This window comes from Nymphaea colorata, chromosome 1 (genome assembly GCF_008831285.2).
Source record: "Nymphaea colorata isolate Beijing-Zhang1983 chromosome 1, ASM883128v2, whole genome shotgun sequence".
NCBI lineage: Eukaryota > Viridiplantae > Streptophyta > Magnoliopsida > Nymphaeales > Nymphaeaceae > Nymphaea > Nymphaea colorata.
Window position 1 is genome coordinate 27,522,736 of NC_045138.2, and position 13,657 is coordinate 27,536,392.

A 13,657-nucleotide genomic window follows, 5' to 3' on the forward strand; every position below is an offset into this window, starting at 1 on the left:
CATGGTTGCCTTTAATTCTTGGACGTTACTGATATTTATCGCCATTGATCTCATCTAGTAGCAACAAGGTTGAACACTTTGTCGTCATTTAGCGCATTTACTCATGTCTTTAAGGTTAAGCACTTTGACTCGGATGCAGGTCCAGTCAAAAGCCAACGTGTGAGCGCTTTGACTGAGCCCAGACTCGGCTCCTCTTAACAGTGGCGGAGCCAGAAATTTGGCTCCTCTTAGCAGTGGCGGAACCAGAATTTTCTTGTTGAGGGACACCATTAATTTATGAGTGATTACTCTAAAAAGCAGTTGTTCAAATACCGTACTTTTTCATGAAGACAAGACAAGTGATTCAAACGTTTACACTTGTAAAAATAGCCGTGTTAGTAAAAATATATATGACGAATGTACAGTGAAAGATGAGAAGATCACTAGTTCTAGTGCTCCATGAGAGTAGATGAAACAATTTTTCACTTTAGACATGCAGGCACGCATACATATATGTAGAATGAAAAAGTTTTGAATTGTTGATTTTTGGCTAAGTTTTACATATTACTTGCCGGAGGAGTGATTTTTAGATATAGAGATTGCACATTGATAGCCAATTATTAAAGTACTATGATCTTGGACAGGCCGTTGGCAATAGCGAAGCCAGAAAAATTCACTCAAGGGGCACTTGTTTAAAAATACTCAAATATAGAGGGACACTTATATATATATATATATATACAGATAAATATTTATGATTCCCATTTAAAGATAAAAAACTTTTAAGAGACTGGTCTGGGCAACTGCCCACAATGTGGCTACGCCAAGTCCTACAGGTTGCATTTGATAGCCTTGAATCTTAGATTTGAAGCTGCATTAAAAGGTATGTTTTAGAATCTTGTAAACCCATGTTACATGTAAAAACTTGTGGATTTAAGGTTGGATTAGGTGGAAAGAGGGGAGAGAGTCCGACCTTAAATCCGCATATTTGACATCCTAACGATCTCATATCACCATGGATCTCAAACTCACGATGAAACAAACACACCCATGAGGATTGATGAATGGTCTTCTTTCTCTTCGTCAATAGATTATAGAATTAGAAAGCTATCATCGTAAGCCATTTACCTAAGGCGAGAAAAGATATCATACTATTTATCATCGTGTTCTTGTTCTAACAAACATGAATATAGTGCGAGTATGTCAAACATTTGGTTGATGAATCTAAGAACAATATATACAATTATACTATATTTTCTGAAAATAAACGCATATTATTTATGAACCATGTGTTTTAAAGTATGTGTTTCGTTCTTCTTATCAAATGCTGTTACCAAACAGAATAGTATTTTTATGAAGAACATTTCAACAAGCTGCATACTTCTATTCTATTCTTCACGGCCTAAGTAGCATAATGATAATGAATGCGCACACGTAAATGAAAATCTAAATTAAAAAAAATGAATCTTATGATTAGACTAATAATAAAAGTAGGCAAAAACTTAACATTTTTACTCTAGTTTGTCTTCTAACTTTGAAGGTCAACTGAGTAATTTGTATGAGTGTGTGCATGTCCTTTTTATGGTCAATAGTGAATTTTGTATTTAGGGCGTTTTGATGGCATCCTCATCTAACTCAATCGGGTGAAAACTTAACTAAGTTTTATAAAAGAAAGTTGAAAACCTTATTTCTCAAAGTGAAAAACCTTATTTCCCAAAGTTGTTCATGAAAAACCATATTTTCAGAACTCATTAAAAAAAAAAAGTTTTCATAAAATAAGTTTTCACAAAAACGTTTTGATGAGGGTGTCATCCAAAAACCTCCTTACAAATTTTTGACGAGTGTTGAAGAGGGTCAAGTTCTTCACTTGCTTTGATAACACTCAAAAAAACTTAGTTTTGGATAAAACCAAGTTTTGTCTACGATTTTTGGGTGTCGTTCAAAAAATATTTCTGAATGTCGTTCAAATGCCCTTCAAGAGATTAATGCTTTGGGGTAAAGTATAATAGAAAATGAGCAGCACCAAAATTTATCTGATTTGACGGAAGCAATACACGATATGAGATTTTGGAATAGGTGCAAACTTAAGAATATGAATTCATTAGAAGATCCTTTGAATGAACACTTCCGATTTAAACTGCACTAGAATCATAGGATCAAAAAGCTAGACTACTTGCAAACTCAAGACCAGTTGAACCTAAGCACCAAAGCACAGCAAAAATCTCGTGAAAAAACAAAACACGGTTTCTACTTTCTAGTGGCGGATTTGAAGCGCTACTTGGAAATCTTCAATCGCCTACTTAAAAAGAAGGAAGAAAGCTCCGATCTGATCTCAGATCAGTTGTCGGCCTGACTTTAGTTCGAAGAATTAAGGTCAAAGTTTTTGAAAGAATCCACGTGATATCCTTTTGGGCCCCTCCAAAACTTAATTTTCTCCTATGAGATGGATTCTGTGTAGACCTCCCCCTCTTTGCTGCGTGAAAGTGGGAAAGACGAAGTCACAGCAGCGGGAGTTCCATTGCGGCGACCTCTGCTGCTCGAAACCCTCTTCATCTCCCAGTCGCAGGCAAGTCTCTCTCTCTCTCTCTCTCTCTCTCTCTCTCCTCTGCGCGTGCGTGTGTGCGTGCGCACAGCATAGGTTGGGTACACAATGTAACCGTTTGTTAAAATGCCCTCGTGAAAGTTCTCATGTAGTTCACAGAATGGAAGGAGCATCGAGAGATCGCTTTTTCACTAATTGGTGGCGTAGTTCTAATGCTCTGCCCTTTGTTCGTTGTCATAAAATTTTTTTGCAGTCTTTTCGTTATTGCTCATCGAAAAAGGCCTTTCACAGTTTCACTAACTAGGCAATGAATTTGGTGGGCAAAGCACCAAGACCAGAAGTAACTTACTGAAGTACGCATTTCACATCAAAGTAGGCCTTGCAACAATTCGGTGATGAAGTTGGTGGGCAATCACCAAGACGACACTAGTTTCTATCAAACAACAAACATCTCTCTCGAAGGTGTAACATTGTACCTTTTGATGCTTCATATTGGTGACTTCCGGGACCGATTTGTGCGTGGATATTAAGCAATCACTGGGAGGATCTCAAATATTTCATTTTGAGAAATTTGGGATCTATCCAGATTTTTCTCTCTTTACTATCTGTTTTTCCCACATAAGCAAACTCAGTACAGTCCTTCACTTGATCGGCTTGATCTTTGCTTAGTTGTGTAACGGGATTAGCTGAAGATTGAACTCACTATGGAATCTATAAACGACACCTAGCTTATTCACCACATTTAGTAGCCTAGCTCGCTTTTGCGATGTTGATGTTTATTCCATATCTATTAGGATACTTCATGAAACTAGTCTGTGGCTTGTTACAATGTGAATTTGGGGTAAGTGCAGGTTGTTGACCATGAGACCAAGATGGAAAGGCAAAGGTTCGGCACAACTTGCCCTTGCTGATCCCATGTCCAAAATTGTTTCAAAGTTGCAAAGCTGCTTGACGGAATCCAAAAGCTGTGCATCACTGAGCAATGAAGTTGTTCTTTGTGAAGCCGAACCAGAACAGGCAGAACTGCTGAACCGGGCATGCTTTGGCCGTCCAATGGCAACAGTTGCAAAAGGGAGGCAGTGGTTTCAGTTGGGACTAGAAGAGGCTTTCTATCTGAGTAATGCACTCAACTGTCTTACAGTTGTCGGAGAAGATGGAAGTCCTAAAGATCCTCAAAAACTTGCAAAATGTATGAAAGATAGGCAGAGCATGTTTCCAATGATGTACAAGGCATATTCACATCTCAGGATGAAGAACTGGGTCGTGCGCCCGGGCTCACAATATGGTGTTGACTTTGTTGTGTATCGTCACCACCCTGCTCTTGTTCATTCTGAGTATGCGGCTCTGGTGGTCTGGGATGGTGATGATGAATTCGGCAAAGCTAGGATGCGAGTGTGGTCTGACTGGCATTGTATGCTTAGACTTTGTGGCAGTGTTGCTAAGTCACTGTTGGTGCTTAGCATATCTGGTGTGAATAGTTCCAATGAGTTTCCTGCTTGTTTGGATGAGTGGACTATTGAAGAGTATACAATAGGGAGGTGGGAGGCCCAGCAGCATCGAGAGGATGAAGTTCCTCTTAAGGTTGAAAATAAATGTAGGACTTCCTCTTGTGATTCCAATGCTTTTCCTGATCAGATTAAACAAAACGAATGAGTTACAGAGAATGAACGATTAAACTTCTCTCTCTTTCTCTCTCTCTCTCTCTCTCTCTGAGTGCTGCTAGATGATTTTCATTTTAGTGTTCTCCCACTTCATCAGTTATCGACATTGTAAACCTATGTCCAAAAGATCTCCAATCTTTTAAATTCATCTAATTGAAAAGCATACTGTGAAATTCATTTCAAATTTGGTTATCAACAGTTTGTACTGCATTTTCATGTCTGATTATTTTGAAATATGCTGATATATCCAGAAAAGAAAGTTCTTTTCAGTGTCTTGGCGACACTGTTAAGAAAATTTTGTGATTTTAGGTTAAATAAAATGCAATTCCCGTTTGTTCTCCAACTATGACAAATTGACAATTAAAAATACAATCAACTATACAAAATCATCCCTCTCTTCCTTCTGCAGTCAAACCACAGCCAGGTGTTCCTGCTACACAAATCTTTACCTGCTCGTCTTATTTATTCTTTAATTCTTAATAGCAGTGTTATTATGTGCAGATAAAATGTCCTTAGGGAAGATGGTTAGTTGATTCCACAATATGGTGGTCATTCCAGTTCAGCATAATATGTTTTGTTATCTCTAAGATATGTTCCATAACAATTTCATTCAATATATAGTCAGAAATATCATTTCGTAACTGCAGCTCTGGCCAAGTTTCAACCAAGCAACAGGACTGTCATTGATTTTTTACACTCCATATGCTAGTCTTCTTTTCATCAATACTTGGGAAGAACGTACCTATTTCCCCCCACCCCTCTCCCAAAAAGAAAAAATCTTCACTGTGCGGCTTCTATGTGAAGGCAAGGAAATGAAGTTCCTAATTTAATGGATTAAGAATCTTCACTGTGTTGGATCAAATGGAACTCTGCAGCTGCCTTAGTGGTTGCAGTAAAATCCAAGGCCCAAGCAGATGTCGGGGATTATCAAGTCAACTTACGGTTATATCTTCATAAATATAAACTAGATAAAAAAGATTCGTTTTTCTACAGAGGAATGTGTCTATATTCTTGTTGTTCCTCTATTCTTTTGGCTAAAATACCGAAGTTTCAAATCTTTTCCATTCAGATTAGACATGGTTGATTTAAGGAAGTGGCTTGTCAATTTGCTTCTTTGTCACAGATGAATGTAGCAGCTGCAAGAACCCCCATGCTCAGTCAATTCTTGAGTTTGGTTGGCTTCACTCAAGTTGATCCTATGAAGCTTGTTCAAGTTTTCACCATCGTGTGAGTTTTTAATGCTGTTTAGGCAAACTAAATCAAGCAGGAGTTAGCTCATTGTTAGCTCTATATAATGTGGTATAGGTTAGCTGCCAGCTCCTCCACCGGACCTCTCTCCACGACTTTAATCTGGGTTCTGTATCTTTTAATGTAAGAAAACCCATTGCACAGGAGAGCTCTATCCTCTAGTCACCCACGCCGCCGGCGAACCCAATCTTCCTGTTAGCCACTAAGAGCACAGTGCAATCTGATCCAAGCTTAACTGCAGCAAGAATAGAGTAAAGCATATCATTTTCAGGAAATATCAGCTCTACGTGAAGGTGGCTGATTCCTGATGTTAACTCTTCTCCAAGCCAGTTCCTGCAGCAACAGACAGGTATACTTAACTCCCCTGCAGTGAGACGCTATGTGAATGCAGATTTCACCCTCCTGAAGTTGAGGCCAATCTGCTGTAATAGTCCCCGTGGACATCTAAATATGCATCTCCAACTGTTGTGCTGTGTCGCTCCCCATTGATGCCAGGACAAGTTTTGGCTTTGGTTGCAACCTTCTCTTTTACCTGTTTCTATGAAGGCAATGGCCGGCTCCTGCTTAAGCACCATGGGTAACTGCTTATTACCAAATTCAAGTTTCAATATCTTCATGCTTGATGTGTTCATTACAGTTCGGATCCAACTAAATGTTGGGCGCCTGTCCGTGGTTGAGATATTCATACTTATTATTATCCATGTGAGTAGGAGGTTAACAACCCACCGTCTAGAAAAGAGGCCCGAAGGCTTCCTCATTACCCCTCGAGACCTAGGTGGGATAAGGTGTACCCATCAACTAGATGTTACAACCTCACAGTTTACAGTCCAGGAGTATAGTACTCATATGAGTCAAACCAACAACGTGAGTTGTATGCGACCGGTGCCCGACTAGCTATGCTAAGACCTTGAAGCGATATCCGTGCTCACTACCATAAACAAACTGAAAGAAAAGGAAACCCCTAAGTAACCCTTTTGCTGGCTTGAGGCCAACCGAAACTCCTTCAGCCGTGTGTGAATTTTGCAGGAACATAAATTGAACTCTCCTAACATATTGCAATGGGCCTGCAGAGCTCCAGTTTACTCCATTTTTCTCTGCTCAACTTGAAACATAAGGCACCTCAATGGTCCTTACTGCAATACACAGAAAGAATCCAAAGTGCTTCACCAAAAAATGCATGTCCCATAAGCCAGTGGCACCAGTTTATGCGCATGATTCTTTACCTGGGATGAGATTATCTGCCAGCCCCTGGCAGTGGCAGAGCCGCATATAGGCAGGTGTGGGCAGTTCCCACGCCAGCCCTATAAAATTTCTTCATTTTCATATTGTTACTTAAGTGATTTGCTTATTTGCATGTAGTGGTGCCCATAAAATTGCGAGAGCTTTTGAATTACTGTCCCTCGGCCCAAAATTCCTGGTTACACTTGCATAAGTTAAAAATAACCAGAGAAAATAATCATGCATTGATGATATAGTCATCTGTATATTTGTGGTAGAACTACCATGTGTCATTTTTTGTTCAATATCAGTGTATAATCTTGAGTCTAGAAGATACAAAAGAGGAGTTTTCTCTGCTTCCGACTGAGTTCATATCTGGACTTCTTTTTGACTTGTACAGGATCAAAGGAGGAGGAGGAGGAGGGAGAAAGAGGTCCAGAATGGAAGTAGTAATTGGGCGGCTCTAGACATGGTCACTATGAAAAGGCATCATGCACCTTCGACTTTGGCGGCGTGTTAGAAATAATGAATGGACGGCTCAAAAGTATAGAGACCTGAAACAGACGAGATGCTTAAGACTCGTTGATACTGATTTGGAGAAAGTAGAGCCCTAGTCCGAGTCGAGCATTATAAAACGAGCTCGCTCGAGTCCTTCAGGCTCGTGTCACTTGATTCATATTTAAAAAAAAAAATAAAATAAAAATGAAAGCCACAAAAGGGCATTAAAATTCGTGAAAATTTTACCAAGCTTCTGAAAATGAATAATCAGGGAAGACAGAAGTTGAGTCGAGTTTAAAGAAAACATGCTCATGTAACTCAAACTCGACTCATTTATAACTTGAGTTTTATCTCCAGCTCGACTTCAATTAGAAGTCGAGTTTACACAAGTGAGTTTCAGTCAAGCCCAAGTTGGCTGGACTCCTTGTACATTCCTAGAGACACCCCTCACATGAACCACAGATTTGAGACTGTTAGGGTTAGTTAGCTTCATTTGTTGATTGGTAAGCTGGGTTTTAGACAAACTCTAGCTAAATTATGTCAGCAAAAGCACCCTAATTGTTGAACTTTGGACCTTGTTGTACTCCACAATCTCATCTTCGCACTCCTTAGACAAGTGCATAGAGTTTGCCTAAGAGGGTGTTTGGTAAGAAGAACAAGGGGAGTTCTTAGAACATATATTTTGATCTGTCCATCTGTCTCTGATTTTCTTCTCGATCTATCCATCGATCTCGCCTCTCTGTCGCTCTAAATCTCTCAATTTGTCGATCTCTCTCTACCTTTTCATTTTTCTCGATCCGTACATCTCCCTATTCTTCTTCCACCTCTACTTGATGACCCAAACATGTGCATGTGCCTTTTATTAATATTCGAGATATGAACAGGTTCAACTTAAATTCATGAAATGATGGCCAGGTAGATCTAAATCATCCCAAAGCACCTAAGATCAAGAGCCTTGCCTGCAAGCTTCATTTCTGCCATCCAATATGTTGCCATACTTCAATGCTTTTAGATCTTTATAAGGTTGTGCATGCGCGCATGTGTGTGTGTTTATATATATATATATATATATATATATATATATATATATATATATATATATATATATATATATATATATATATATATATATGCACAGGTATAGTACAGCTTCTCCTTGTTCTAAATAAAATTATTTAATGTCCACGAACAGCTTGGTGGATGACTCAAGCTTATGCCTCGGTTGCTTGTAACACTGTGGCTAACAGCTTTTTAGATCATATTTTATAGTTCGTTTTCCTTTCTTTCTTCATATTGATGGATTTCCAATGAGATCTGTACTGGCCTTGCCTTATTAATTGTTGCAAGCCTCGAAAGATTGCCTTCAGTGACTTCATAAACTTGCACAGGTGTAGAAAAGTTGGAGGACTTTTAATGCTTGATACTTCACAGTCGCAACGAGCTTATTAGTTCTACTCTCCTGACGAGTTGCTAGTAGCCTGATATCTTATCATATTTTATGGAGGTGCACGCTATATTTTTATAAGTTTGATCTTTAAAAAAGTAAAGAAAGATCGAGCCTTATTGTATATAGAAAGGCTTACTAAACCATTTCTTAATACTCTAAAATTTGTAGTTGAATATTGAAATTCCTTAAATTTTTTGGCACGTATGTGGGTTTGTTTGAGATATAAAACCAATCTGAAATCTTTTTAGTGTGGGTCCTGCACAGTGAAAACACACCACACTTGGCTCCGAGGAGTGTAGCATGGCTCGTTGGGTTGGTGGGCTGGTAAAAACCCGGTCATCATTTTGATTCATACAAGTGTTCCTCTTCTATACTACAAACGATGTATGCGCTTCTGTGGATTTGAATGGAGTAACCCTAAGTTCACTTAGGTCCTGAAGCAACCTCGAACTGGAGATAGGGAAAGGGAGGAGGGGCTTCGGTCTGTTCGAGGTATCTCCACTGCTTCAACGAAAATGAGGATTTGAAATACTCAATATGTGACCAAAACCTCATATTCAATATCAGATTTTGGGGAGGGGTGGGGGTGACCTCAAACACTCATATCCGAAATCCTTAGTAATCTTGATGACCTCAGATCTGAGATCCTAGGAAAATAGAAGTCCCCTAAAGGTAAGTACAATTCGAGTATTTAAAGGTTAGCTTAACATAAACAAGGGCCTTTACCAATTACCACCACAAGGTATCATTTCAAAATAACAAAAGGCCTGGCATAGGGATGGAATTTCTAGATCAAACAAGAAGAAGCTAAACGAAATTAATCTACTTTGATTTGAACATTCATGGGGTTTGTTTCTTTATGGTGTTTAAGTTTCCAGCCAAGCATAATGGTGGCAAGTCATGGTTCAAAAGAACTAGATACTGTCCCCCGAGGGGGTTTGGCGCAACGGTTAAGCAGGTTTGGTAGGCAGTCAGTTCCTATTTTGAATCCCTAATGTATCAACTCTTTTATGTTGCAAAAAGGAGACCACTTAACACACAAATTAAAGTGTGGCAGGAACAGCACCCTCGAGGCACCGAAAGCATGCCCTGTATCTTAAGGGAATGAGGGGTTGGGTAGGGCCTTTCAGCTCTCATCTCACCTAAAAAAAAAAAAAACATATACCAGTTTTTGGATTTGAATCCATAATCCAAAATCCAATCCTCAGGATACGATTCATGGATATGAAGATATTAACATCAACTATATATAATTCCCATAATCACTACAACCTATATTATATATTCACGCGTTAGCATCCCAATAAGTGACAAAACAAGAGGCATTGCCAGCTGCTTCTTCTTTTTGTTTGATGGGGACATGTCCTCTAATTAGAGGAAACACATAAACATGCTTAGCTTCAACATTTGTCTCTCTCTCGTTCTCGTTCCCTTTTTTAATTCGAAGCAAACACATGGATAATTAATGTGATATGGCAGACACGGTGAGAAGAGGATGGAACACAATGGGTTGGCGCAGAGCTGTGATGCTTACGATTACTCACACTCTTGTGTTATTCTTCAAGGCTTTTTTGGGAGTCAAACAAGGAAGAAGAAATTATATTTTATGAGTGGTAGGCCTATGGATTCCATGGTAGTACGTTGATCGGCTCTGCATCACACATTTATGTGCAACTTGTGCCCTAATTCCAGGTCCCATATGAGTACAGCAAGTACCTTGATGACATCAGGAGCCATTAAAAGAATAAAGTAGCCCATACCAAATCACTTTCCAGGCAATGATAGATATTGGGGGACATGATTGGGTGCTTGGACCTTCCATGATCTTATGTGGGCACCCACCTGTTCGCCAATTTAGCCTCTCAAGTCACCTTGGTCACCTTCCATCTCAAGAATGACTGACCAAACTTGTGTTTGAAAAGCTTGTAAGAACAATCATGGTAGTGTTGATTATGTGACAATCGTAATAAGACAAAAGATTAATGTATCAAGCATCATTAGCAACAGGTAATTGTTATGTTTTCATTAATTAAGCGGGTTGATTTACGACGTACTTGAAAGAGGTCAAGAGTTCGATACTCCGGTCGGCATCGGTACATGCTGGAAAAATTGAGAAGTTTCTTTACAATCAATGGTCTTTTTCCTCTTTCTTTGTTTTTGCCACCTTTTTAATGTCAAGTTGGGGGTGCCCAACAGATTAATTATGCCAAAAAGTGCACCTCCCAACTGATCTCCTTGTCACCTTTTACTCTATTCTTCACTTTTGAGAGTCTTAAAAGTGAACCCTTTTTATGTTAAGAAAACTCAATAATATTTGTGATATTCATGCAATAAGAAAAAAAAGAAGGAAGGAAGCTAAGATCAAATCAAATAGGCAACCTGATTATTAGGTAGAAATGTAGTCCAACATTTACCCGCTTGGAACCTTCTTCACAACTTCCTCTCTCTTTCTCTCTTATGTATGAAACTTTGTTTATTGATATGAATTCTATTATATTTCTAATGATAGCAAGCGTGCGCTGTGTTGTTGGTAATATTATTTTTCTGACTTGGGGAGGATCGAGGAGGATGCCAGGGGAGCCTTGAGCCAACTGTTGTTGCCAGTACAAAATTAAGGGAAGATGGAGTACTTCTTGCCCCTTTTAGTCTGCTCCTTATTATATTAGTCCATATAAAAGAACCGAGAATTTGGCTCACTCGGGGGATTGTCTTGCTTTCGTACAAGGCACCCCTGCGGTCACCGCCATTGCAGCATCACAGTTAGCAAGGAAGAGAAGTGTGTTGTTATGTGAACACAATGTTCTTTGTATGAATGCAGTAAAATCTACTAATTAATTGACAAATGTTTTATATAAGCAAAAAGGGTTGAACCGTTGAATAGAAAATTGTACATTTTTGTTTTATGCAAACAGTTCTTTTGAATTTAAAGGTTCGATACAAGTTGACGCAGATAAGGTAAGTAATTAAGGGGCGTCGCCCTAGAAAAATATGGCAGCTTTTAAAATTTGAAGGGTTATAGTGCAATCGGCAGCACGACTACTTAGGTTAAAAGGTGTGATGTCTTTGTTATTCGTCTATATTAAAAATAGTGACAAGCATGACACTCGAGTTGAACGAAGTATTATAGACCCACTCAAGTCCCGAATCAAGAAAAAAAAATTTCATCAGGGGGCTGAATTAAAGTTTCTAAATTTTGACAGAGGTTACAACATCATTTTTCAAACTTTTTATATAAGACGAGTAAAATTTTCTAAAATTTACATGTAATTTATTTTAAAAAAAATTGAGGTGGGTCTAGGGCCATGTGGGCCTTCCCTTGGCTCCGCTCTTGCACCCTAACTATGTGGGGGCTGGGCCCTTTGAGTTTTTCAAAAAATAAATCTGACAAAAATTTAATTTGGTTCATGTAAAAGCTTTTAAAAATTACATAGCGGCTCCCATATGAAAGATTTTCAAGTCTACCCCTAATGTGGTTGATCAAGAAAAGTTTTATGTGTGTGTACATATAAAAACAAAAAAAAGTTAATGATTATTTTTTTAGAAAAAAAAAAGTTACTTTACGATACACTTCGGCATTTTTTCTTTTTACATCAGAAATTTAGGTTACGTTTGATTTTCTATGAATCTCTAACTTGAGAGAGGATTTGAAATCCATGATGGCAGAAATCTGCAATTAATGTCCGCCTTTAACGTGAATCTCATATCCACACTATTAAGTATAAAAAGCAAAGCATGGATTTGAAATCCGATGATGAAGAACATGGTAAGCATCTCAACGTCGCTGAAGCGAATTTATATGGCTAGCGTCCATTATTTTCATGCCAATAGCTTTTTCCCATGGGACCTAACCATGCTGTCGCCCTTAGAGGGCTCCAAGTGTCGCGTTGGACGATCTAATCATCTTTATTGCATGATAACGTTCAACTTTTGAGACAGTGAGTGAATCAACCGCCGGGGATTCATGAAATCAAAAGCTTCATTTTTTGACAGCGAAAGAAACCAAAGCGCCGGGGATGGTTGGAAAAATGTTGATGACATGGAAACAGTAACTGAACTGCAATTGGCTGAAAACACCTTAAAATACTTTAAAAACTTGTCGTAAATGACAGATAGCGCTTTTGCATGGGCTGCTGGATTGAATCGATCTGCCACCGGTTTTGTTTGAATTCCGGCCGACTTTCCAAAATATTGTTAAAAGAAAGCGTCCTCCAATATAATTCAAGGAAAATGGTGTTTTGAATTTAGGGGCGGATGAAGTCGGGTTTAAGGTTTAGGGTTTAGGGTGGGCTGGCAGAGGCCATGTCTTCCTCGCATTTTGATGTTTATATTCTTGAAACTTTTTAATTTGGCATACTTAAAAATTTTAAAAAATATTGTTCGGTAGATCCTGTATGTTATTCATATTTCTACCTCTCCGCTCCTACTTCAAATGGTAGTTATCCCAAGAATTGACGCGCTCAACCTCCGGAAACAAGAGAGCCTAGGAGCTATGGCATCCTCTAAGATTTTAAAAAATTAAATTTTATTTATAAATATTTGTTCTCCTAAAAATCTTGAAAAATATATTGGGCACCCGAGACAATTAATACATAGACCAACCTTGACTGCCAAAAAACAAAAAAAAAAAAACAAAAAGATTTCTAGCTTGACCCCCTGCACGTGCACGCACCAACACACATTCATCTGAAGATATAAATCTATAATAAAAGCAATGTGGGGCTGTAAGAGAGAGAAAGAGAGGGAGGAAAGTACAGTTGATGAAGTACAAGCTATGACCACCTATCTAGACGTAGTGTATAGGGCCTTCCTGGTGGGGGCAGCCGGCCGGCCCGCCGGCCGGCCGGGCTGTAGCTGTTTGTTCCAGCCAAAGGGTTCACCTGCCTCCCCTTCAACGCGTCTTGGGTATCAGGTCAAAGATGACAAGCATCTCGACAAACAGATAAAATTAATGCGTCTAACATTTGTGGGCATTCTTCTAACAATTGAATGCAAATCCTGCCAATTTACTTAGTTGAGAAATTAGATCACAACAGAGTTCCCTTTGTCGGCTTTTTGAACTTAAGT

At 38.9% G+C, this 13,657-nt stretch overlaps 1 protein-coding gene across 2 annotated transcripts; it reads left to right on the forward strand.

Moving 5' to 3' along the window:
* The first annotated feature begins 2,237 nt into the window (after positions 1-2,237).
* Positions 2,238-4,207, forward strand: LOC116266633 (tRNA-splicing endonuclease subunit Sen2-1-like). Of its 2 annotated transcripts, none has more exons than XM_031647935.2 (2): positions 2,238-2,545; positions 3,373-4,207. In XM_031647935.2, the coding sequence occupies exons 1-2, from the start codon at positions 2,418-2,420 to the stop codon at positions 4,172-4,174; spliced, it is 930 nt and encodes a 309-aa protein (XP_031503795.1). In that variant the 5' UTR covers positions 2,238-2,417; the 3' UTR covers positions 4,175-4,207. The 2 variants fall into 2 exon arrangements, with proteins under 2 accessions (XP_031503795.1, XP_031503803.1); XM_031647943.2 differs by lacking the exon at positions 2,238-2,545 and adding an exon at positions 2,777-2,983.
* The last annotated feature ends 9,450 nt before the right edge of the window (positions 4,208-13,657 follow it).

Coding starts and splice junctions, on each gene's coding strand:
- LOC116266633 (XM_031647935.2), top strand. CDS start 2,418: ATGAGATGGATTCTGTGTAGACCTCCCCCTCTTTGCTGCGTGAAAGTG. Junction 2,546..3,372: donor TCTTCATCTCCCAGTCGCAG/GCAAGTCTCTCT, acceptor GGGTAAGTGCAG/GTTGTTGACCATGAGACCAA.